The 24,569-nt window shown below is 37.2% G+C and overlaps 1 protein-coding gene across 2 annotated transcripts in view; it reads right to left on the bottom strand.

Moving 5' to 3' along the window:
* Positions 1-24,569, bottom strand: part of CCDC102B (coiled-coil domain containing 102B) — a 238,406-nt gene that overhangs the window by 160,768 nt on the left and 53,069 nt on the right. For both annotated transcript variants that reach the window (XM_065935113.1, XM_065935114.1), the window contains exon 4: positions 19,152-19,260. In XM_065935113.1, coding sequence (XP_065791185.1) covers positions 19,152-19,260 — 109 coding nt within the window. The remainder of the gene's footprint in view (positions 1-19,151; positions 19,261-24,569) is intronic.

Genomic DNA, 24,569 nt, shown 5'->3' on the forward strand with positions numbered 1-24,569 from the left:
AGTAAAGGGAATCCATATCAGTTACCTAAAATAATTCCATTTTCATTCATCATTGTGAGTGGAAAATCGAGGATCTCTGGACATAGGTGGAACCTCAAGAGTATGAAAAAACTGTGACCAGGACTAAGGAATAAAATGTCTGATAGAAAAAACAAAACATGAAAAATGATACAATTTAATATATGAAATAGAATGTTTTATTAAAAATTTAATCACGATCTTGAGGATAAAATGGATACATAATTGTTTTCGTTGTTCAGTTCCTAAGTCGTGTCCAACTCTTTGCAACCCCATGAACTGAAGCATGCCAGGCTTCTCTGTCCTTCAATATCTCCTGGAGTTTGCTCAGGTTCATGTCCATTGAGTCAGTCATGCTATCTAACCATCTCATCCCCTGCCGCCCTCTTCTCCTCTTGTCCTCAGTCTTTCCCAGCATCAGGAAAGAATGCCTTTCCAACGAGTCAGCTCTTAGCATCAGGTGGTCAAAGCATTGGAGCTTCAGCTTCAGCATCAGTCCTTCCAGGGTTGATTTCCTTTAGGACTGACTGGTTTGATCTCCTTGCAGTTCAAAGTACTCTCAAGAGACTTCTCCGGCACCACCATTAGAAAACATCAATTATTCAGTGCCCAGCCTTCTTTATGGCTCAATTCTTACACCCATACATGACTACCAGAAAAACCATAGCTTTGACTATACAGACTTTTGTTGACAAAGTAATGCCTCTGCTTTTTAATATGTTGTCTAGGTTTACATATTTAATATGCTGTCTAGGTTTACATATTTATAAATACATATTACATTCCTAAATTAAGGACAAAGCAATTTCAAATTTTAAAGGCCAATAAAGCAATATTTTTAGAATATGTTTAGTCATCCTTCCTTCAGACAATACTTACTAGAAAAGTTAGAAGACAGAGTTAAATATTGGAGGGTACCCCTTCCCTTGATGCACTCAGTCCTTTGGACAGCTCATGCACATTCATGGTATTGCACGTCAATCAGAACTCTAACAACCTCCAAATGTCTAGTTCCATCCTGAAGGTGTTCCCCTGAACTCCTGATCCACACACCCAACTTTCTGCTTGTCACTTCATAGGATTCCGAAGCTTTAACACTGAAAAGACTTCTCCTTCAAATGTTCCTCTGCTGTGCTATGCTTAGTCACCCAGTCATGTCCAACTCTTTGTGATCCCATGGACTGTAGCCCACCAGGCTCCTCTGTTCCATGGAGATTCTCCAGGCAAGAATACTCAAGTGGGCTGCCATGCCCTCCTCCAGGGGATCTTCCCACCCCAGAGATCGAACCCGGGTACCCTGCTCTGCAAGTGGATTCTTTACCATCTGAGCCTCCAGAGAAGGGCAAGAATGCTGGAGTGGGTAGCCTATCCCTTCTCCAGGGGATCTTCCCAACCCAGGAATTGAACCGGATTCTTGACCAGCTGAGCTACCACGGAAGTCCTGTTCCTCTGCTAGTCTTTGCCATCTCAGCAAATATCACTTTCATCCTTCCCTTTGATCAAGCCCAAATATTTGACTTATGCTTAATATTTTTTCTTTGATGTGCCATATTCAGACTAAAAACAAATGAACTGAACTTAGCCTTCACATAATTTAATAAATCCATTCACTTTCTAACTTCACCACTACTGCCCTGGTCAACCACCATGACCTCGGTTATTTTAATAAGCTGCCACACTCTCTGCTTCTCTTTGTGGATCTGCATTTCCTTTCTCAAAACAGCAGTCAAATAAAGCTTTCCATAAAGTGAGTCAAATTATGTAATTCCTGTATTCAAATCTTTCCTCAGGCTTCCCAATCCATTCAGAGTATAAATCAAAATCTTTATTAGCCTCTTGGTCCTATAACCGTCAGTTCTGGTCTCCTAACCCAACCCTTGATTCTAAACCAGGCACTCTGACCTCCTGTTTCCTAGACACTTCAGGCAAGCAAAAACAAAAAAGAAAATAAAAACAAAAAAATAAAATATTATAGAGCTAAAGCAATTAAAACAATATAAGAGAAAAAATGACTAGCATATTAATGAAACAACTATACTCCCTCCTATTAAAACAGTGAGTTATTTTCTTTAACAGGTTCTTGCTGGGGGCAAATCACTGAATTCTTCCCAGGCTTGTTTCAAATAATGAAAACAAAAAGAGTGGAAAACAAAATGGAACTCTAGTTTCCTTCCTACTCTAAAAGATTCTAGAGTCAAGGTATTTAAGTTCCCCCACCACACTTGCTACATTATAAGTATCTTTGTTACAAAGGTAAAGAAAAAAATGAGTTATTTTGATCATTTAAAAATACTATGAACTCAAAAACACCTTAATTTTGCCACTTAGCTCTTCAGCGTAAGGTTTAAATTAATGGTGTGTGGTTAGTCGTTCAGTCTTGTCCAACTCTCTGCAGCTCCATGGACTGTAGCCCACCAGGCTCGTTCATGGAATTTTCCAGACCAGAATACTGGAGTGGGTTGCCATCTTGTACTCCAGAGAACTTTCCAGACACAGGGATTGAACCCATGTCTCTTGTGTCTCCTCCATTGGCAGGTGGATTTTTTAACACTGGCACCACCTGGGAAACCTTTAGATTAATGGAGCTGTAACTAAAAATCTCTATTTAGCAACTGAAAAGTTAAAAGTCATGGACAGGCAGATGCTAAAGGTTATTAATTCAGCAGAATTATGAATGTCATCCACAAATGATATATCACATTAGTTAAATTGGATATGACAGAAATAGGAGGTGTCTGATGAAGTGAATGAGTCAGCATCAGAAAACATTTTCCAAGTTTATGTCCTTTTATGTAAAATTCATTTAAGTGTAGTCTCTTGCTGCAATAGTTTTTTGAAATTGCATCATAATATAATTTCAAAATTCCTCTTTAAAGTTCCTCTTTTAATACTGCAGTATTTGTGAAAGGTTAAATAAGGCAACTTATCATATCTCTGACTTCAGAAATATCTGCCATAATTTGCTTCTGGAAAATTAGCAACATTACATGTAAATATTTACTCTAATACATTTAGATTAGCATAGAGTGGAAAATCTTTCTGGGGACGATGTCTAGAAAACAAAAATATTGTGTAACATAAACTAAAATATTTTCTTATTTAATCGGATAATATAGGAGAAGGAAAATGCATTCAACATTCAGTTAATCACCAAACATCATGATTTCTTTCACTTGTATATTTCTCAACTTTCCATATCTCTGCACATCCCTCACCAAGCTTAGGGTATCTGATTATTTCTTTCTGGCCTACCATTTTTTCATCGCCCAGCCCTCCCAATTTCTTCTTAAAACAAACTTTGAGTCATTTTTTATGATAATCAGATTGACCTTGGTCAACACAGTCGGGAAGTGGCTCTTCCCATTGCCTTCATGTTGATACATACATTTATGATTTGGCTCTGGGGATAAGTATTGATTATCAGCCAGTTCAGAATATATGACCAAGTGTTTAACAGTTAGGCAGGTGAGGACACCAGATTCTCATGAACAGTGAGGAATGCAGGATGGAGACTGCCCCCAATAGAAGGCCACGCAGGCACCTCCCTGGTGCTCCAGGGCTGATGACCTCACCTTCCAATGTAGAGGGTGCGGGTTGTGTCTCTGGACAGGCAGCTAAGATCCTACATGCTCAAAGCCAAAAAAAACCAAAAACAAAAACAGAAGGAATATTGTGTCAAATTGAATGAAGACTGAAAAAAAAAACTAGAAGAAGGCTCTCCAAATGCCATGGATCCAGGGACAGCTAGCAACAAGGTTCAGTTCAGTTCAGTTCAGTCACTCAGTAGTGTCTGACTCTTTGCGACCCCATGAATCGCAGCACGCCAGGCCTCCCTGTCCATCACCAACTCCCAGACTTCACCCAAACCCATGTCCATTGAGTCGGTGGTGCATTCCAACCATCTTATCCTCTGCTGTCCCCTCCTCCTCTTGCTCTCAATCTTTCCCAGCATCAGGATCTTTTCAAGTGAATCAGTTCTTTGCATCAGATGGCCAAAGTATTGGCGTTTCAGCTTCAGCATCAGTCCTTCCAATGAACACCCAGGACTGATCGCCTTTAGGATGCACTGGTTGGATCTCCTTGCAGTCCAAGGGACTCTCAAAAGTCTTCTCCAACACCACAGTTCAAAAGCATCAATTTTTTGGTGCTCAGCTTTCTTCACTGTCCAACTCTCACATCCATACATGACCACTGGAAAAACCATAGCCTTGATGAGACAGACCTTTGTTGACAAAGTAATGTCTCTGCTTTTTAATGTGCTGTCTAGGTTGGTCATAACTTTCCTTCCAAGGAGTAAGCCTCTTTTAATTTCATGGCTGAAGTCACCATCTGCAGTGATTTTGGAGCCCCAAAAAACAAAGTCTGGCACTGCTTCCATTGTTTTCCCATCTATTTGACATGAAGTGATGGGACCAGATGCCATGACCTTAGTTTTATAAATGTTGAGTTTTAAGTCAGCTTTTTCACTCTCCTCTTTCACTTTCATCAAGAGGCTCTTTAGTTCTTCTTCACTTTCTGCCATAAGGGTGGTGTCATCTGCACATTTGAGGTTATTGATATTTCTCCTGGCAGTCTTGATTCCAGCTTGTGCTTCCTCCAGCCCAGCGTTTCTCATGATGTACTCTGCATATAAGTTAAAAAAGCAGGGTGACGATATACAGCCTCGATGTACTCCTTTTCCTGTTTGGAACCAATCTGTTGTTCCATGTCCAGTTCTAACTGTTGCTTCCTGATCTGCATACAGGCTCCTCAAGAGGCAGGTCAGGTGGTCTGGTACGCCCATCTCTTTCAGAATTTTCCACAGTTTATTGTGATCCACACAGTCAAAAGCTTTGGCATAGTCAATATAGCAGAAATAGATGTTTTTCTGGAACGTTCTTGCTTTTTTGATGATCCAGCAGATGTCGGTAATTTGATCTCTGGTTCCTCTGCCTTTTCTAAAACCAGCTTGAACATCTGGAAGTTCACGATTCACGTATTGCTGAAGCCTGGCTTGGAGAATTTTAAGCATTATTTTACTAGTGTGTGAGATGAAAGTTCAGCTCATTCAAATAACTTGAATTAACCATAAGCATACAGAGAAGCCTCCAAAATTTCATCACTTACAGATTCAAAACTTAGTCAAATATTCTTTTAAGTAAACTTTACCTAATTCCCTCCCTCAGCCTGAAAGAATGGCAGTAAACAGACTAAAGAATGTGTAACTACCATTAACACAAATTTTATTGTATCTTTCTAGTAAAAAAAACCCACTGATTTTAGTGGTCTTTAAACACTTTTGTTCTCATGCTAAAGTATTCGTTACCTTTTTAAAGTGTGTCTTAAAATATTATATTTATTTAGATTCAAAAAATAAAATTTCTGGTGAATTTTAACTACTGACATTTTAAGTAAAATGGTTATATCATGCTTCATGCAATGACATCCAAAAACCACAGAAATGTGATATTCACTCTCATCTGTTAAAAAAATTATATTGTTAATTTTATTTCTTAAATTTTTATTTCTATTCTATCTCTTTCATGTCATCATATTGTAGCATGTTTATACTCGAAAAGGTTTTTACTCTATAAGATGCAATAGAAATATGTACATAAAATATGTATGCATATATTATGATTGTAAGGTTCCGAATGTTAAAAAGTGTATTTTGGATTGAATTATCTTAAAGATTATTTCAGGTACATGGTTTCGTAAAGATAAGATCCGATAGCACATATTGTGATACATAACTGTTAAATATAAATTAATCACTTACTGGCAATGTATCTTTTAATGAGATGGACACATTTTTCCAATTAGTTTGTGTATCCATGGATGAAATTACTTATTGATAGAAATGAAATAAGAATTATCATCAGTTTTATTTATCCTTTTTTAAATATGAACCCTGAGAAAGTTGATCACACATCAGTTTGTTCGCACTACGGGGACATCCGAAAACCACGGGCTTCTTAGGGAAGAACACACTGCCTAAGAGAACACTCTGAAACAATTACTTACATTAAACTTATTGGTCCAACCAACCTTTTATGAGAAATATAGACGGCAGAGAAACATATTAAATAGCACCACAGGATGCAATCTCTAAAATCCAAAATAAAACTTTATAAGATAAATGACTTGGCTTTTTAAGTAAATTATAAAACAGAAAAAAGGATAAAGAACCATAAAGAAAAACCTACATATTAAAACACACTTACAAAGATATATCCAATTAAAATGTCTGAGCTTCATTTGAGTTTTTATTCAAATGAGTCATCTGTGAAAATAAAATTGATGTTTATTTAAAAACTGGACATTTGAACACTGACTATTTGATATTAGCAAAGTAATGTTAATTTCTTCGGTTTGAAAATGATACTGCTGTGTTTAACAAAAAAAGAGGCCTTATGTTTTGAGATATAAATGAAAATGCTTCCAGATGGAATAATACAGTTGGGAATGGGGATGAACATCATAGAGGTAAAAAAAAGTGTGACCATGAGACAATAATTATTAGTGTATGGGGTTCACTGGGGTTCTTTTGTATATAGCATTCTGTTTTTGTATATAGTATGTGAAGCTACAGAACATTAAAGTTTTTAGGGAGGCAAAAGCATGTTTTAGATTTTTAATTTTAGAAAACAGGATTTTTAAGGATTAGCATCGTTTAACTCTTAATTAAATATTGCCTGAAGCTGCACATAATTACCATAGTGTAAGACTAGGAAAAATCAAATACTCATGTTTGAATATATTTTATTAGGGCTAAAGTTGTGATTTAACTTCACCAAATAAGAAATCAGTACCAACTTTGGTAATAATGAAAGAATATCTTTTTTTTCTGCAAAGTTTTAGAAACTGAAATGTTTTCTTTGTTTTCCTGTTTAGTCTTGGTCTCTTGATGACCTATACATCTTGATGACCTATGTATCTGACCCTGGTAGCTCAGTTGGTAAAGAATTCACCTGCAATTCAGGAGACCCAGTTCAATTCCTGGGTGGGGAAGATCCCCTGGAGAAGGGATAGGCTACCCACTCCAGTAATCTTGGGGTTCCCTAGTGACTCAGACGGTAAATAATCCACCTCCAATGCGGGAGATCTGGGTTGAATCCCTGGGTCTGAAAGATCCCCTGAAGGAGGGCATGGCAACCCACTCCAGTATTCTTGCCTGGAGAATTCCCCTGGACAGAGGAACCTGGCGGGCTACAGTTCATGGGGTCCCAAAGAGTTGGACATGACTGAGCAACTAAGTATATGCACCCAGACACCTGTCAAAATCAAAGCTTTCATTTAGAAAAATCATATCATTTTAAACTGTTAACCTCTTGCTTCAGACATGCACAAAATAGCTAAGTGTTAATATATTTTCTTATGGGAAACAGATGGAGTAGGAAGTGGCAACCCACTCCAGTATTCTTGCCTAGAGAATCCCATGGCCACAGGAACCTGGCAGATTATGGCCCATGGGATCACAAAGAGTTGGACACGACTGAGCGACTAAGCATGCATGGGAAACAGAAAATTATGCCTCCTAATTTTTTTTCTAAATGAGGTTTCCATTAAAAAAATCAGCATGTTTTGTTCTTTATTGAGTTGTCATAGGAATAATTGGTAGGAAGGCAGATTGTAAAAACTCAATTTAAAAATCTACATAAGCTGAAAGAAGCCATTTAAAGTTGCATTGCTATGAGATGTCCAGCATGGGTAAACCTACAGTATTACATTAGATTAGTGATGACCTAAAGCTGAGGGGATTTCAGGGAACTAAGAAGTGACTGCTGAAAGATCCGCTTCCTTGGTGGCATAGATGGTAAAGAATCTGGCTGCCAACACAGAAGACACGGGTTTTATCCCTGGGTTGGGAAGATCCCCTGGAGGAGGAAATGGCAACCCACTCCAATATTCTTGCCTGGAGAATCCCATGGACAGAGGAGCCTTGTGGGCTACAGTCCATGGGGTCACAAAGGGTCAGACAACTCTAAGCATGCATGCATGCTAAGGGATCTAGGGTTTCCTTCTCAACTGATGATGATTATGGAGACAGATGCACAAGTCTGTGAATATATTAAAAACCACTGTATTATGCTCTTTACAATGAATTGCATGGTATGTGAATTATATCTGTTGTTGTTGCTCAGTTGTTAAGTTGTATCTGACTCCCAATGGGCTTCAGCCCGCCAGGCTCCTCTGTCCATGGGATTCTCCAGACAAGAATTCTGGAGTGGGTTGCCATTTCCTTCTTCAGAGGATCTTCCCAACCCAGGTATTGAACCCACATCTCCTGCACTGGCAGGTGGATTCTTTACCACTGAGCCACCTGGTAAGCCTGAATTACATATAAATAAACCTATTAAAATAGGTAAGAAGGAAAGATTAATTTAATCAAAAGAATTACAGCAATTAAATCTTCTCATTTAAGTCACAAAGAGCGCCTGTTAGAAGCATTCTTAATCAAACAATCTGAAACACAATACAAGTTTTCACCTCTTAATTTGTCTCCTTGGCATCCCTATTTTAGGAAGAATCAAGAGGCCTCTTCATCCACTTTTCTTTGTAGATAATTTACCATTGTGAATGTGATTCAAAATCAATTCAAAGATTTCATACCTAAACTCTCTCTGTCAATATTAAAATGGCACTTGAACTTTTGCATATGATGCTGTTTGTAACGTAATTATGCTACTCTTGGAAACATTCCATTTTACATGATTTTTCACTAATTTGGTGACTTCAAACTTGTTAATATGTTCTTCCTTTCCCCTAACATATGGCATTTCAAAATCATTGGAGATTTGAACCTGATCTGTATAAGTCTTTCCCATGATGAAAGAGCTGACAAAATCAGTTTTCTTCTTTGGGACTTTGTGGCTTTTATATAAACAATGCATTATCTAGAATCAGCAAAAATTATCTATATGGTGAAAAAAAAGTCAGAACAATGGAAAATAGGCCAGAAGTAAGATGTCATAAACTATATAAAGTATTTCTTTCTTTTTATTATTGATGTCATTAACTAGGAGTACACGCAGCTCTTTCAATGCCAGTTATATTAATACAACTGGAAAAGAGAAAAAAACCATTGAGCAAAAAGAAACTAGGACTTGCAGAGAGAAGATATGGTCAGGTTATAGCTTTTTTGGTAAAGTTGATGTATTAAGGTTCTTTAAAGAAACAGACCAAGATATGTGTATGTGTGTGCACATGCACACACACACACTTAGTCACTCAGTCGTGTCTGACTCTTTGCAACCCCATGGACCTCTGCCAGGCTCTTCTGTCTATGGGGATTCTCCAGGCAAGAACACTGGAGTGGGTTGCCATTTCCCTCTCCAGGGGATATCTGTGACCCAGGGATTGAACCCAGGTCTCCCACATTACAGGTGGATTCTTTGCCATCTGAGCCACCAGAGAAACCCAAGAATGCTGGAGTGGGTAGCCTATCCCTTCTCCAGGAGAACTTCCCAACCCATGGATCAAACCAGGGTCTCCTGCATTGCAGGCAATTCTTTACCAGCTGAGCTACCTGGGAAGCCTATATATATGTCCATATAGTCAAAGCTAAGATTTTTCTGGTAGTCATGTACAGATTTTAGAGTTGGACCATAAAAAAGGCTGAGCACTGAAGAATTGAAGCTTTCAAACTGTGGTGTTGGAGAAGACTCTTGAGAGTCCCTTGAACAGCAAGAGGATCAAACCAGTCAATTCTAAAGGAAATCAACCCTGAACATTCTTTGGAAGGACTGATGCTGAAGCTGAAGCTCCAATCCTTTGGCCACCTGATGCAAAGATCCAACTCACTGGAAAAGACCCTGATGCTGGGAAAGATTGAGGGCAGGAGGAGAAATAAACAACAGATGATGAGATGGTTGGATGGCGTCAATGACTCAATGAACATGAGTTTGAGCAAACTCTGGGAGATAGTGAAGGACAGGGAATACAGACATGCTGCAGTCTTCAGAGGTCATAAAAAGTCAGACATTACTGAGCAAATGAACTGAACTGATACATACAGAGAATTTCGTTTATTTTTATTTTCCATAAAAATGTTCATCATAGGAAACTGGCTCACTTGATTATGGAGGCTGACAATCCCCAATATGTACAGTCCGCAAGCTGGAGACCAAGGAGTCCCAGAGGTAAAAGCTCCAGTCCAAGTTAAAAGACCTGAGAACCAGAAAGGTTCATGGTGGAGCTCCAATCTAAGCCCAATAGGCTTGAGATCCTCCATGAAAACTGGTTTCCATTTTAGTCCAAAACTAGAGAAGAACTGGTATTCTAGGTCAAAGACAAAGGTAAAAGGAATTCCCTGTTACTTGCATGTAGGTCAAACTTTTTGTTTATTCAGGCCTTCAGCTTATTAGATGAAGACCACCCACACCAGGAAGGGCAATGTGCTTTACTGAGTCTACTCATTCAAATGCTACTTTCATCTCAAAATACCCTCATGGACACACTCAGAATGTTTGACCAGATACATGGGCACATGGTGGTGGCCAAGCCAAGTTGAGCTTTAATGTAAAATTATCACAATGGGTTTTGGGGATTTCCACACTTCCCACCCTCCTCTCCAGGTCATGTTTTAGAGCAGCAGATATCAATTTAAGATGCACACCAGGATAATAAGTTTCTAAAAACACAGATATATAGTCAGCACTTCTAACCAATTAAATCAAGATCTTTCAAGAGATACCTGGACATACATATTTAAAAAAATTATTTTCAGTTGAATCTAATGCATTTTGCTAACTTGGTACAACTGGAGAAAAAGATTATTTACTATTCTTTTTATAATATCCAGATTATCCATGTGAGAACTCTCGTGAGATTTCATCAGCACCTCCTTTTGTGTATACTAGATGATGTTAACGCGAATACAGAATTATATATTCCATTGGCTTTGATCGCAACCTCAGAACTATATTACAAAAGAAAATTGCCTCAAGTGACAATTACACATTATAAAGTGCATTTCAAAGAATACTCTTTGTTCTGGTGTGTCATCTGTGCCTTTTCAGTTCTCCCATATGATCTCTGTAAAAATACCAGCTAAAGGAGCCTTCTGTCCTTATGATTTCTCCACTCTCTTGAAAACTACTGGTACTAATGAGGATGCACCAGAGCCCAGCAGAGGAGGGCATGATGCTCTGAGTCTCCACCACGTCCAGAGCTCTTTCTCATCTGAGCAGCCACACTCAGGTCCTCCCACATAACTTGCCATACTTGGAGCTGCTATCCTGGACACAACCCTGAGGATGCCTCATTCAGATGCTGCTGTCTGGAAGGTGATCAGTAACCTAGAAAATAATCTAAGACAGGAACCCATTTCAGCAGGGGGTAATAATTAGGGGACACAGTGGGGGAAGGAGAGGGGGTACCAACTGAGAGAATAGCATTGAAATATATACATTATCGTGTGTAAAATAGATAGCTTCCCAGGTAGCACTAGTGGTAAAGAACCTGCCTGCCAATGCAATAGACATAAGAGACTCAGGTTCAATCCTTGGTAGGGAAGATACCACGGAGGATGGCATGGCAACCCACTCCAGTATTCTTGCCTGGACAATCCCCATGGACAGAGGAGCCTGGCAGGCTGCAGTCCACAGGGTTGCAGGGAGTCGGATGTGACAGAAGTGATCTTGGCTAGTGGGAAGTTGTTGTACAACACAGGAAGCTCAGCCTCGCACTCTGTAATGACCTTGAGGGGTGAGATGAGGGGAGAGGGGTGGGAGGGACATTCCAGAGAGACGAGATACATGTATACTTATGGCTGATTCATGTGTGTTGTACGGCAGAAATCAACACAACATTGTGATTATTCTCCAATTAAAAACAAATTTGTGAAAAGTGAAAAGGGACTGTGGAGGTGGTCTGACTCTCTTGCAACCCTGCCAGGCTCCTCTGTCCCTGGGATTCTCTAGGCAAGAATACTGGAGTGGGCTGCCATTCGTACTCCTGGGTCTTTTCCCAACCCAGGGATCAAACGTGCGTCTCCTGCACCACAGGCAGATCTATTAATACAGGCCATGGAATTCTCCAGGCCAGAACACTGGAGTGGGTAGCCTTTCCCTTCTCCAGGAGATCTTCCCAACACAGGGATCAAAACCGGGGCCTCCTGCACTGCAGGTGGATTCTTTACCAGCTAAGCTATCAGGGAAAAGGGATTGAAAACCACATAAAACCCTGGACATAGATGTCCATACCAGCCTTGTCCATAATTGCTAAAACTTGGAAGCAACCAAGATATCCCTCAGCAGATGATTGATAAACTTTGGTACATCCTTTCAATGGAATATTATTTACCACTAAAAGAAAGGAGCTATTAATCCATGAGAAGGAAGACATGGAGGAAAGCATATCATTAAATGAAAGAAGTCAATCTAAAAAGGTTCCATACTATGTGATTCCAACTCTATGACATTCTGAAAAGGCAAATCTATGGAGACAATAAAATATCAGTGGTTACCAGGTGTTGGAAGGAGTGGGGCAAGGAAGGATGAATGCACAGAGCAGAGGATTTTTAAGATGGTAAAAACACTACATTTGATAGCATCATGGTGGATATATATCAGGTCACAACCCACAGAATGTACCCTAAGGTACATTCACACTGACTGAACCCCAGGGTAAATGGTAGACTCTGGGTGATTTTGTGTCAATGGACTTTCATCCTTGGTAAAACATGTATCATTCTGTTGAGTGATACTGACCATTGGAACGGCCTGAATGGGTAGGGACAGGAGGTATATGGGAAAGCTCCACTATGGAGAACAGTTCAGGGGGTACTTCAAAAATTAAAAATATAAGTACCATGTGATCCAGCAATTCCACTTCTGGGTACATAACCAAAATAATTGAAATTAGGGTCTCTAAGAGATATCTGCATGCACGTGTTTCGGTGCATGCATGCATGCTGTCCCTTCAGTTGTGTCTATTTGCGGTCCCAGGGGCTGTAGCCCACCAGGTTCCTCTGTCTAAGAATACTGGAGTGGGTTGCCCTGCTCTCCTCCAGGGTATCTTCCTGACCCCGGAATTGAACTTGCAGCTCCCGCATTGCAGGCGGATGCTTTACTGCTGAGCCACCAGGGAAGGCCATCCTCATGTTTACCACGGCATTATTCACAACAGCCAAGACAAGGGAAACAAGCCAAAAGTCCACCGACAGTGAATGAATAAAGACAATGAGGTATATACATACAATGGAATCTCATTCTGCCTTACAGGTAGGGAAATCCTGCCATTTGCAACATGGATGAACCTAGAGGAAATTATGCTAAGTGAAATAAGTCAACAACAGAAAGACAGATGCGGCATGAAGCTCATATGAGGTATATCTAAAACAGCCCGATTTACAGAAATATAGAATAGAATGGTTACCAGGGGCTAGGAACAGGGGAGGGCAAAATGAGGAATTGTGTTTAAATGAATAGAAAGTTTCTGTTGAGCAAGATGAGTAAGTTTGAGAGGTCTGCAGTACAGCATAGTACTTGTAGTTAACAATAAAATATTGAGGTGGTTGTTTAGTTGCTAAGTCATGCCCAACTCTCTTGGACTGTAGCCCAGCAGGCTCCTCTGTCCATGGGATTCTCCAGGCAAGAATGCTGGAGTGGGTTGCCATTTCCTTCTCCAGGGGATCTTTGTGACCCAGGGATTGAACCCACATCTCCCACTTGGCAGGTGGATTCTTTACCACTAAGTCACCTGGGAAGCCCAACAATATGGCACTGCACCCTTTAAAATGTTCAGGTTTAAATCTGAGCACACCTTTAGGTCAACCCAATGTGTTAAAAGGATAGATCTCATGTGAAGTGTTCTTACAACAAAGCAAGCATGCACACACAAGAACACAAGAAAAATGCTAGAAGTGACGGACAAGTTTAGTGCTATGTCCTAATAATGGTAACATGAACGTCTGTCTAAACTCATCAAAATGGATACGTTGTGTGCAATTTTTTGCAGATCAATTATACTTCCATAAAGCTAAACAAAATTATTAGAAACACTTGGAACTCCCCCCACCAAAAAACATGCCACCTTCTACCCCCAAAATATCATGAATTCCTAACTCCAGCCTCTGTCTTCAAAGTGTATATTTGAAGAAAAAGAGATGTTTATAGCGTTACAAAATGATAATGTAGATGAAAACAATGGACACAAATTTTTCATATTTTTTTATATCACAGTTTTTTAAATGGTATACTACGCATTCCTGTTTTATAGTTGCTTCCTTCACTCAAGGGTATACAATCAATACCTTTGGTGTCAGTATATACATAGCAGAGCTGACATGAGCAGAATGCCTTGATTCAATCTGCTTTTCAACACGAAAACTGCTTTGCTGGTAAAAAAAAAAAAAAAAAAGCTCATGCTGTTTACTAAAAGCGGGCTCCTTATCTCCAGAATGGTCTTAACTAATGGTCTTAACTATCCCTGTATAGGAATTTCTTCTGTGAAAAGATAAAACCAGAATTTTTGGATTTATGAGGCATGCATCGCTGGAAAGTGTCCTGTCAGCTGGAATAGAGAATAAAGATGTTCACAGATAGACTATTCCCCACTGTGTGGGGCCATGGCCACTGTGTAACTCCCTTAGAGAGCTTATCTTTTATCTTTTCAACCTACTTTAATCATCATTCTCAAAGTATTCATTTGTGTAGATTAATTAAATATCAGTTGACTTCTTTGTAATATATTTAAAATTTTAAAATAGTATTGGTTAACTTAACCAGACGCTAAAACATCTGATTTCAACCTATCATTTTCTTTACCATTTTATGTTTCTATTAGTACAAGTAAAGTAGGTTCTGAGTAGCCTAATTTTCTTTCATAATACTTATAATAGCCTCAGAGTTAAGTCAGTCATCTCAGTGTTCTGAGAGTTACCTTGACGATGTCTATAAATTATCCACTAGTAGTTCAATTAATTCTGACTTATGTAATTTAGCGCTTACATTATTCTTAACTACGTTTGTTTTAAAGGTCTTGAAGGCACTTGTATGAGCAAAGTGGTGTCCCATAGGCTTCATTGTTCATATACATTTATAGAATTCTAATATGGTATTTTATCAGTCTCACTCTTTCTCCTGATAAGCTAATTTATGTCTTGCAAAGAACAAGCTGAACAGATTTTCATGATGCATAGGATGATAGATGTGATGGTTCACTTCAGTGCCCTGGAAAAATCTAAAATCTTCAGCAATGTAGGGCAGTAGCCTCTCAGGTAATAAAAAAACTAGTCTAGGATTTCACCTACTCTCCCTGGTGCTACCGTGTTCAAGAACCTGCCCGCCAATGCAGCAGACTCAAGAGACTGGAGTTCTGCTCCTGAGTCGGGAAGATCCCCTGGAGAAGGAGATGGCAACCCACTCCAGTACTCTTGCCTGGAAAATTCCATGAACAGAGGAGCCTGGAGGGCTACCGTCCATGAGATCACAGAGTCGAACACGACTGACTGACTAACACTACAAGTATTTAATACAAATATTTATAAAAGAACACTGTAAATAATAAGCTACTAGGAATCTTGCTATTATCACAAGAAGATAGAAGATTTCTAAATAAAGTCCCTAAAAAAACACCAAGTAAAAGAATAAAATTTTCAAAGACAGATTAAAAAGTTACAATTTCATATTTTAGCTTAAGGCCAATTTTATTTCTCTACATATGGTAAAAAAAAATCTTCAATTATGTAAAGAGTCAGTCATTTATTGTTAAAGCAACGTGTCATACTTATTTGTAATTGATAATACTTACCTGAATATTTGATTCTCTATATCATGAGTTTCATAAAAATGATCATTACAGCACTCCTGGAATTCATAATCTAATTTCAAATCAATATTCACAGACTCACAGAGGGAAGCTGACTAAGTATTAAATTCAGCAGGGGAACAGCATTTCGAATATAACCATCTCTACTGCTGCTCACTGTCTTAGTTGCATTTTAAATACCTATTAGATTTTACAATTAAATTCTCATATTTACTCTTCTCTAAATGTCAGTGATTTAAGAATGATTTCCCTCTAAAATACACCACACTTTAAAATACATTTTTAAAAAACCCGGTCTATTAAGCACATCTGTTTCCAACTCAAAATTGCTAATCTTTCCATCAGCAGTTTTTAGCCAGGCATGTATTTGTTTGTAAGTTTCAGGCATTTAAAAAGAATTATGCAATATTAAAAAACTTTTATAGATGAAAAGCTACAGTGAAAGGAAGGGTCATTTATCAGAATTGTTGAGAAGTAGAGTAAGAAAGGAGAATTCACATGAAGTTCCAGAGGATGTATCATGCTAACTTTTTCTGACTGTCAACCAACTTACTTGAATTTTAAATATTTCACACTTATAACTACTGTACAATGACCTTTCTAAATGTACTGTAAGATTCCTGTATCTGACAATCTATCACAAAACAACTAAACAAAGAATATATAAAAATTACATGTGACTAAGTATTTTTATTGTCTAAATTTTGTTAAACATTCTATAATGTTTTATAAAAGTAAATGATATGTATATACCACATGACTTCCAAAGTCTCTGAATATCACAAATTCCCTTTTAGGAAGTGGAAAGAAATATTCAAAAAAAAAGAATCCCAAGTAGGGATTTCTCCGGTGGTCCAGTGGTTACACTGTGCTCCCAATGCAGGAGGCCTAGGTTCCATCTCTGATCAGGGAACTAGCTCCCACATGTCACAACTAAGGCCTGCCACAGCCAAATAAATAAATCTATTTTAGAAAACTAATTCCCTATAAATAATTCAAATGATATTTTTTTAAATCTCTGTTAACTTTTTATCCTCTGCAATAAAGACTGTTTTTTCATTCATTGCCAGTTTTCTTCATTTTTCAGAGTTTTAGTTCATTTAACTGAAAGATGCATTCAAAAATTCAAATATTTAAACAAATTTTCCTCAACAATTTTGAAGCTTCCTCTGTTCCAAACATTCTGTAACTTTATCTAGTAAAAGGATCACATATGTTTTAATATATATTCCTGCATGGGCATAAAAATATAGACCCTATTTACACTGTGAAATGCTACGTTGGTTTTATTTTTTCTCATCGACAAAGTTGTGTTAAGCAATTTAAAGTAGACATTTTCCAATTTGAAACCCTCAAATATCATCTTTGAATAGAAAACACTAAATGTTTTAAAATATAATTTTCATTTTGTAAACCAACTCAAAACCATGAGCTTTTTCAAAAACAGTTGCTTTGGAAAAGCTAAATTGATGTTATCAAGTCTGCACTGCCCACTAGTGGCAGGAGATTGTAAATGCATGGTTTCAATTAAAGATGCATTCTACATTAAGCATTAATTTTCTCAATCAGATTTAGAACTCATTCTAAGACAAATACACATACAGCCTAAGCATAACATGGTTTTTGCGTTATGAGATATTTCTCCTATAGAACATTAATTTTCTGTCAGTGTTCAAACCCAGAGACATCATGTCCACTTAGGTACCCGTGAATATAAACACGGTGAATCCATCATAAATGTGTGTCTATATACACGCATGCATCACATACATACCCACGGGTTAAGCTGCAAACAAACCCCTCTGACAGTATAACATGAATCCATAATGCAGAAATAAACTTTATTTAGCTTAACTTTTTCAAATTTACGTCTCATTGAGAAATGTTCCCAAACTGTGTGGTTCTCACAGTTTGAAATTATCTTTATTTAAAAAATGATTTTTAGGCAGGAAACGTTGGGTTGAAGGAGCAGACTAGTTGTAAACCTGTGAATGATGATAACTATGCTCTACACACGTCAGGATGCCTGCAAATGACACATAATAAGAAAGGCATGTGGGGGCAACAGAGGTTCGTGCATATATTCCCTCACTGTATCTCGGCAGACTTGGGTCAATGACTCCACACTTTATCACTTGCTGGAAAAAAACCTGCAGCAACATTCACATGGAATTTCATAAACAGAAACTATTGCTTCTGATGAAACTGGTGGAGGAGTGTTTAGATGAAGGCATAGTTACATAATATTTGGATATACAGCTTCTTTAGACAGCTGTCAGCATACCAACAGATCTTATGTGTATTGGTTGCTGTTCAGTCACTCAGTCGCATCCGACTCTTTGCGACCCCATAGACTGCAGCATGCCAGGCTTCCCTGTCCTTCACTATCTCCTGGACTTTGCTCAAACTCATGCCCATTGAGTCAAGGATGCCATCCAACCATCTCATCCTCTGTCGCCCCCTTCCCTTCTCCTCCTGCCTTCAATCCTTCCCAGCATCAGGGTCTTTTCCAATGAGTCAGTTCTTTGCATCAGGTAGCCAAAGTATTGGAGCTTCAGTTTCAGCATCAGTCTTTCCAATGAGCATTCAGGGCTGATTTACTTTAGGATTGACTGATTTGGTCTCCTTGCAGTCCAAGGGACTCTCAAGAGTCTTCTCCACTATTTAGGTGTATGTATGTATTTAACACACATATGAACTAAACTGTAATTCATTTGAGAGTATTTAGTCTGTCAGTGCTTTTGTTCAATATTTTGCTTTACTTTGGTCTCCTCATTATTCTGTCTCACACACTTGCCTAGCACACTGTCTTAGCACACAGAATACACACAATATTATTTAAATAATGAATATTAATAAATCATGGAAAGCATTCATGATAGCATTTTATTGATGAAAGCACAAAGAATTGTATAAAGGCTAATGGCTAATTCTGAATAACTATAATGCCAATATGAAAAGAACCTAAACACATTTAAGATAAATGAATATTTTCAGACAGCTTTATAAAAGAGTAAGATAAAGCTGTTTATTATAGATGCTCGGATAAGACGGCATCTTCAGCTGTCTGTCTCCTCATATGTGCCAGAACTGGATAGTTAATTGTATCATGTGGTTGATCATTTAAACTGTGTTATTTTTAAAATATTCATTAGAAATGAATGTATTCATTTTTAATGAATTGTAGAACAAGATTTCTTATGGCTCAAGTTTGATTCCATGGATTCCACTATTGATACAGAAGTTGAAATCTCTCTCTTACAGAAGGAGTTCAATCTGTTAACCTCCTTTTCTCTGTCTACTCAGCCTTCTGCCCACCAGCTTACACATGGAACAGAGAAAATATGTTCACGCTCCCTTTATATCGTTCACTTCCCTACCTGTTTCTGACTTTTTGCCTTTGATTCTTTCAGTTCTTCATACTTCCATTTCCACACAGACAAAGCCGACTCCAGTCGTTCTATCTCTTTTTCCAAAGATAAGCGCATTCTAAACAGAGAACCAAAAGCGAAATAGTCTTACAATTTAAAAACAATTTTAGGAATGCATTCAATTTTAGATTTTCTATTTTCCTAATTTCTGATATTTGCATGTGATCATTGTCATGACAGAAAACTTTCTTTTAGCTTATTAAAAATAGCAAATATTGGATAAAAGTCAGTTTAATTTGTTTTTCTGCCAACTGGCTTTACAGTAGTTTAAATATATTTAATTTGGTTTTGCCAGTATCAAATAATTGACTTTCTGCCTACTTTCTCCTGCATTGTTCATTCATTTCTTTCAATGTTTCTTATTCATATTGTTTCCTTACACAGGAGGTACATGTTTCTAAGTTTAACATGGTTTTAATCCAACTTCATATTGTGACTATATATGAAGAATTCTTTGATATGACAAAGAATACTAAGGAGCCCACCTAATGATTTAAGTAATCAATCATTTATTGGAGATACAAAAATACTGTATTTTTTGCAATTTTGTTTTAATAAAGTAATTTCCCTGGGATCTTTAAATTAGTTAAAATAATTGAAATTAATTTCTCTATTTGTAGAATAAGTGACAAAACTTGAATTAAAATCTGGTCCTTTAGTATCTCATCACTGATTATTTTTCCCATGCCCACATGTCTGTTACAGTGAATCACTGAAAATAATTGTTTATTTCCGGTTGTAATTAACAAAGGTCAACCTTTGCAAATGGCCAGTCCTCATCCATGTAGTAGATTGTATGGGGTGCATGGTAAATTGCTTCAGTCGTGTCTGACTCTTTGTGACCCTATGGACTGTAGTCCACCAGGCTCCTCTGTCCATGGGATTCTATAGGCAAGAATACTGGAGTGGGTTGCCATGCCCTCCTCTAGGGGATCTTCCCGACCCAGGGATCAAACCCGCGGGACTGCAGAAATCTGAACTGAATTTGTGTGGTTAGGCTTCTTGTCTTATGCCTCAGCCATCACTGTGGAAAGAGCTTCCCCCGGAACTTCTGTCCCCCAAATAAACATAGGAAGCAGATCTGAGTCCAACCTTATCAAGAAGCCGAGCCCAACTGGGCCAGTGGAGGTCAGCTGACCTTGCATCCACCTGAACAAAATACATTGTTGTCCCAAGTCACTGAATTATAATTATCTTTTTATGCAGCTGAAGAGAGCTGATAAAGGAAATGATTCTTACAGAGGGTGGCTGCAATAACAAAATGAAAAATACATAGACTTAATTTGGGGATCAGATGGTGGACAGAGGCTGGGAAAAAAAAAACAGTGGTAAAACTTAAGAAGCTAGAAAAATAATGATACATGTTATTTTACGGTGAACACATGGCAAAGTTGTCACTTGCTGTGACTTGGAAACAGAAAATGTGCCTGACATTACCAACGGAATGTCATTTCCATATTTATAAGAAATATGAATCTTCTAGCTAGCAATACTATGAAAATAATTTAAAATACAACTAGGTCATAAACATATTAGTTTAATTCAGTCAATGGGTAAGAAGCCCACTGAGGGTGCTCCCTAATGACTCAGGGATAAAGAATCTGTCTGCCAATGCAGAAGGCACAGGTTCAATCCTTGGGTCAACAAGATCTGCTGCAGAAGGAAATGGCAACACACTCCAGTATTCTTACCTGGGAAATTCCATGGACAGAGGAGCCTGGTGGACTACAGTCCTTAGAGTTGCAAAAGCAAAAGCAACCAAACAACTAAAGTTGTTCATTATTATATTTGCATTAATCAAGTCATAAAATGAGAGGACGTAAAAGAATTTGTTATGGCTTTACTTCACCTCAAAAGACTCAATTGTAAAAAAAAAAAACAAAACACCAGCACCATTTACAGGACTATATTTTGGAATCCCTTATTAACACAGAAAATACATTATAATGAACAAAAAAAATGTTCAATATTGATGTCGAGGTCCCACAAAGACTCCAAAAATTCTGACAGATAAACAGACTTAGCCAGCAAATGACACCCCAGCTGCTTACTCTGTCTGGGATTTCAAGAATAGCACCAAGTACAGAAACAATGGACAAGCTTCCAAATACTAATATTTTGTATTGAATATAGAAAGAATATATAAAAGTCAATTGTACATCAACATATATGTTTGGCATTTAGCTTTTGAAGTTTTAGATGATTAGGCATATTTAAATATTTGGAAGTATTGACTTAAACTTGGGAATTTAAGTTGAAAATATAATAAAATTGTACTGTTTATGATTTCATTGAAATGTTTAAGAATCACTGTATTCACAATTTTAATTTATTAGAATTACATGAGGAGAAAATGTTCTTATCAGTAATTGATAATTTTTAAAAGGAAAAGGAAAACCCTAAATTAATAAAATAAGTTTATTAAGGGATATTAATCAACTATATTTGTGTAATGAAGTGTACAGTGATAAATTTTCTCAAAATTAAGTTTGAGAATTATTGTACTTATAAATAGAATATAAAAATTATACTTGAAAATTTGAGAAAAGTCTAAATTTATAAATTCAAAATTACATGTGTTGAGAAATTATTGTCAGCTTGTAACATTACACTTTAATAAATCAGATTATAATGTTAGCAAAAGAAGCTCATATTAACATTAAAATGATTCATAATTACTGTAGAATAAGTGCTGATCCTCAAAAATATCATAAAAATTATTGGGATAACTATTCTGTCAGGAATTTTATAAGAAATTCAAGAAGAACCTTTCAAATGATATGTCAAACTTTTAATACTAGTTTGATATATAAAATATAGATATAGTCTAAAGATACAACTATATTTAGATTATATCTAGACTCAGAGTAAGTAATCAAAGCCAGTTCGTGAAAGAAAAATAATTGAATTTTGCAAAGTATATTAAAATGAATTACATAACCATTTGTATTCTTTATTTAAGGAAGATTAGTCACATTTAAAATACTGCATTATTTCTCTCTTTAGGTATGCATCTTAAATAAAAACACTAATATTTACTATAAGTTATTATTATTATCTACTTATTATTTAGTAAAAAATAAATAGAATAATAGATTATTTCTGCTATTTAGTAAAAGAAAATTATACATTTTATTATGTAAAATGGTACAATTTAATCAAAAAAGTGAGAGAACAGGCAATTCATTAAAATTTATTTAATAGCAATGTGATACTTGGATTTTTTTTAGCATAGCTTTATTTAAAAAATTTGTGACTCTTCATTTCAAGCATTAGGACATAAGGGCTGTGAACACTTAAATTTATGCAACAAAGGGCATTCTTTAAATCTTTAATTTTCTGGACTAATCCATTTATTCTGCATTTCAGAGAGATTTTCAAAATTGATAATTATACTTAAATTTATAAGTGGAATTTAAACTATCATCATATTATTTGAACTACAAGTAGGCAAAAAAGAAAAAACCAAACCTAATTTACTTTAAAGGATATTGCATCTTTTATGCACAGATTCTTTAAAACAACAAAATTACTAAGACAAAGCTCAGAAAAAATACAATATTTTAATATGATGATATAAACTTTTAAAAATCAAACTGCTAAAATATATATTTCATGATCTAAAAATAATATGTGAACCAAAATGGTTTTATAAACAGATATGAATATATGATTATATTTCCATGAAATCTTTTGATATTTTGTTAACTATCCCATGATGATCTCAAAAAGTGAGCATAAATTTTAAACATCTAGATAAGATTAATCAAAATATTTTTCAGAAATAAAATCCTTGAAACATTACTATCTGGCAATAGATATTAATTCATTTTTGAAACCTGTGTGAAATTGCATTGTAAAGTAACTAGTCAGCATTTTCTTAGAGAACTATAAACGTCAAATTTTTTGCCAGGCAAAAATAATTAATTTGTAATAAGATCTAGATATACATTTTCTGTTAGTCTAAAATTTAAAGTTAATATTACATGATGAATAATAAAAAATTATACAAGTATACTTTTAATAAGTAACATATTTGTCACTTTGTGATTTCACTCCTATTTATAACTACATCTTTCAGCAGTAACATCTCTTAATATCTTTCATTTTCAGCATTTTCAGTATCTTTCAACAAACAGTCAAAGCCATATATAGGTAATTTAATTAGAAAAGTGATGACTTTAAAAAATATTGTTAAGCTTGGAGATGCCCAAGAGGATCAGAGGCCAAGGCATGGAGGCACACAGCCAGGAGAAAAACCACCTCACGTCACAGAGCTGGTCCTTAGATGCCCCCACTGCCTGTTGCCTTACATTATCCTGATATCAACTATGTGATTGACAAATAGTACACTCGAATCAGCTCACTTAAGAAGAAAGGGATATTAATGGCACAAGGCACCTCTGGGAGAGCCAGAAAAGCAAATGGGGAACATGCAGAGTCAGAAACACCAGAGATAAAGCCACAGAAAATCTTCCCGTCAGCACCACACTGCAGCCACCTTTTAGGCACAGACATCACAGCACAACCTCAATACCCCCAACTCAGGTCATGGGGTGGTGTCACCAGACACAAGAGGTCACTTTCGGCTCTGAAAACAAGATGTGACCACATCCACTGTCTTCCCCCCTCACCAGGGTGAATTCCGGTGCACTCTTCCTTTTGGAGTAATGCCGTCTGCTAAAATATCCAGACGGCTATGTCAAGGGTCTGCAGCCTACCTGCAAAGGAAACTGAGGGAGAAACCTACTAGCGTTTTTATAGTCCATGCAGAGAGACAGACTCTCTCATAGGTAAAGGACTGCCCAAATACAAAAGAGATACTTTACAGTAAAAAAAAAAAAAAAAAAAATTAACTTGAAATGGATCAAAGGCTTAAATTTAAGTTGCACTTAAAGAAACAGAGATGTACATATATAACCATGGCTGATTCATGCTGAGGTTTGACAGAAAACAAGAAAATTCTGTAAAGCAATTATCCTTCAGCAAAAAAAGAAAAAGAAACAGAGAGTAGAGTGGTGGATGCCAGGAGCTGGGAGGTGGGCAAAGCAAGGCGATGTGGTCAAAGGGCACAATAAAATGGGCTTTCCCTGATGGCTCAGCAGGTGAAGAATCCACCTGCAGTGCAGGAGACACAGGAGATGCAGGTGTAATCCCTGGGTCGGGAAGATCTCCCGGCGGAGGAAATGGCGACCCACTCGAGTATTCTTGCCTGGAAAGTCTCATGCACAGAGGAGCTTGGCAGGCTAGATTCCACGGGGTCGCCAAGAGTCGGACACGACGGCACACATGCACATTACCAGACTTGCATGAAATTCTTCCTTGTGTTAACTGAGGAATACACATATACATTCACATCCATGTGTG

The sequence above is a fragment of the Muntiacus reevesi genome, chromosome 4 (assembly GCF_963930625.1).
Source record: "Muntiacus reevesi chromosome 4, mMunRee1.1, whole genome shotgun sequence".
Taxonomy (NCBI): Eukaryota; Metazoa; Chordata; class Mammalia; order Artiodactyla; family Cervidae; genus Muntiacus; species Muntiacus reevesi.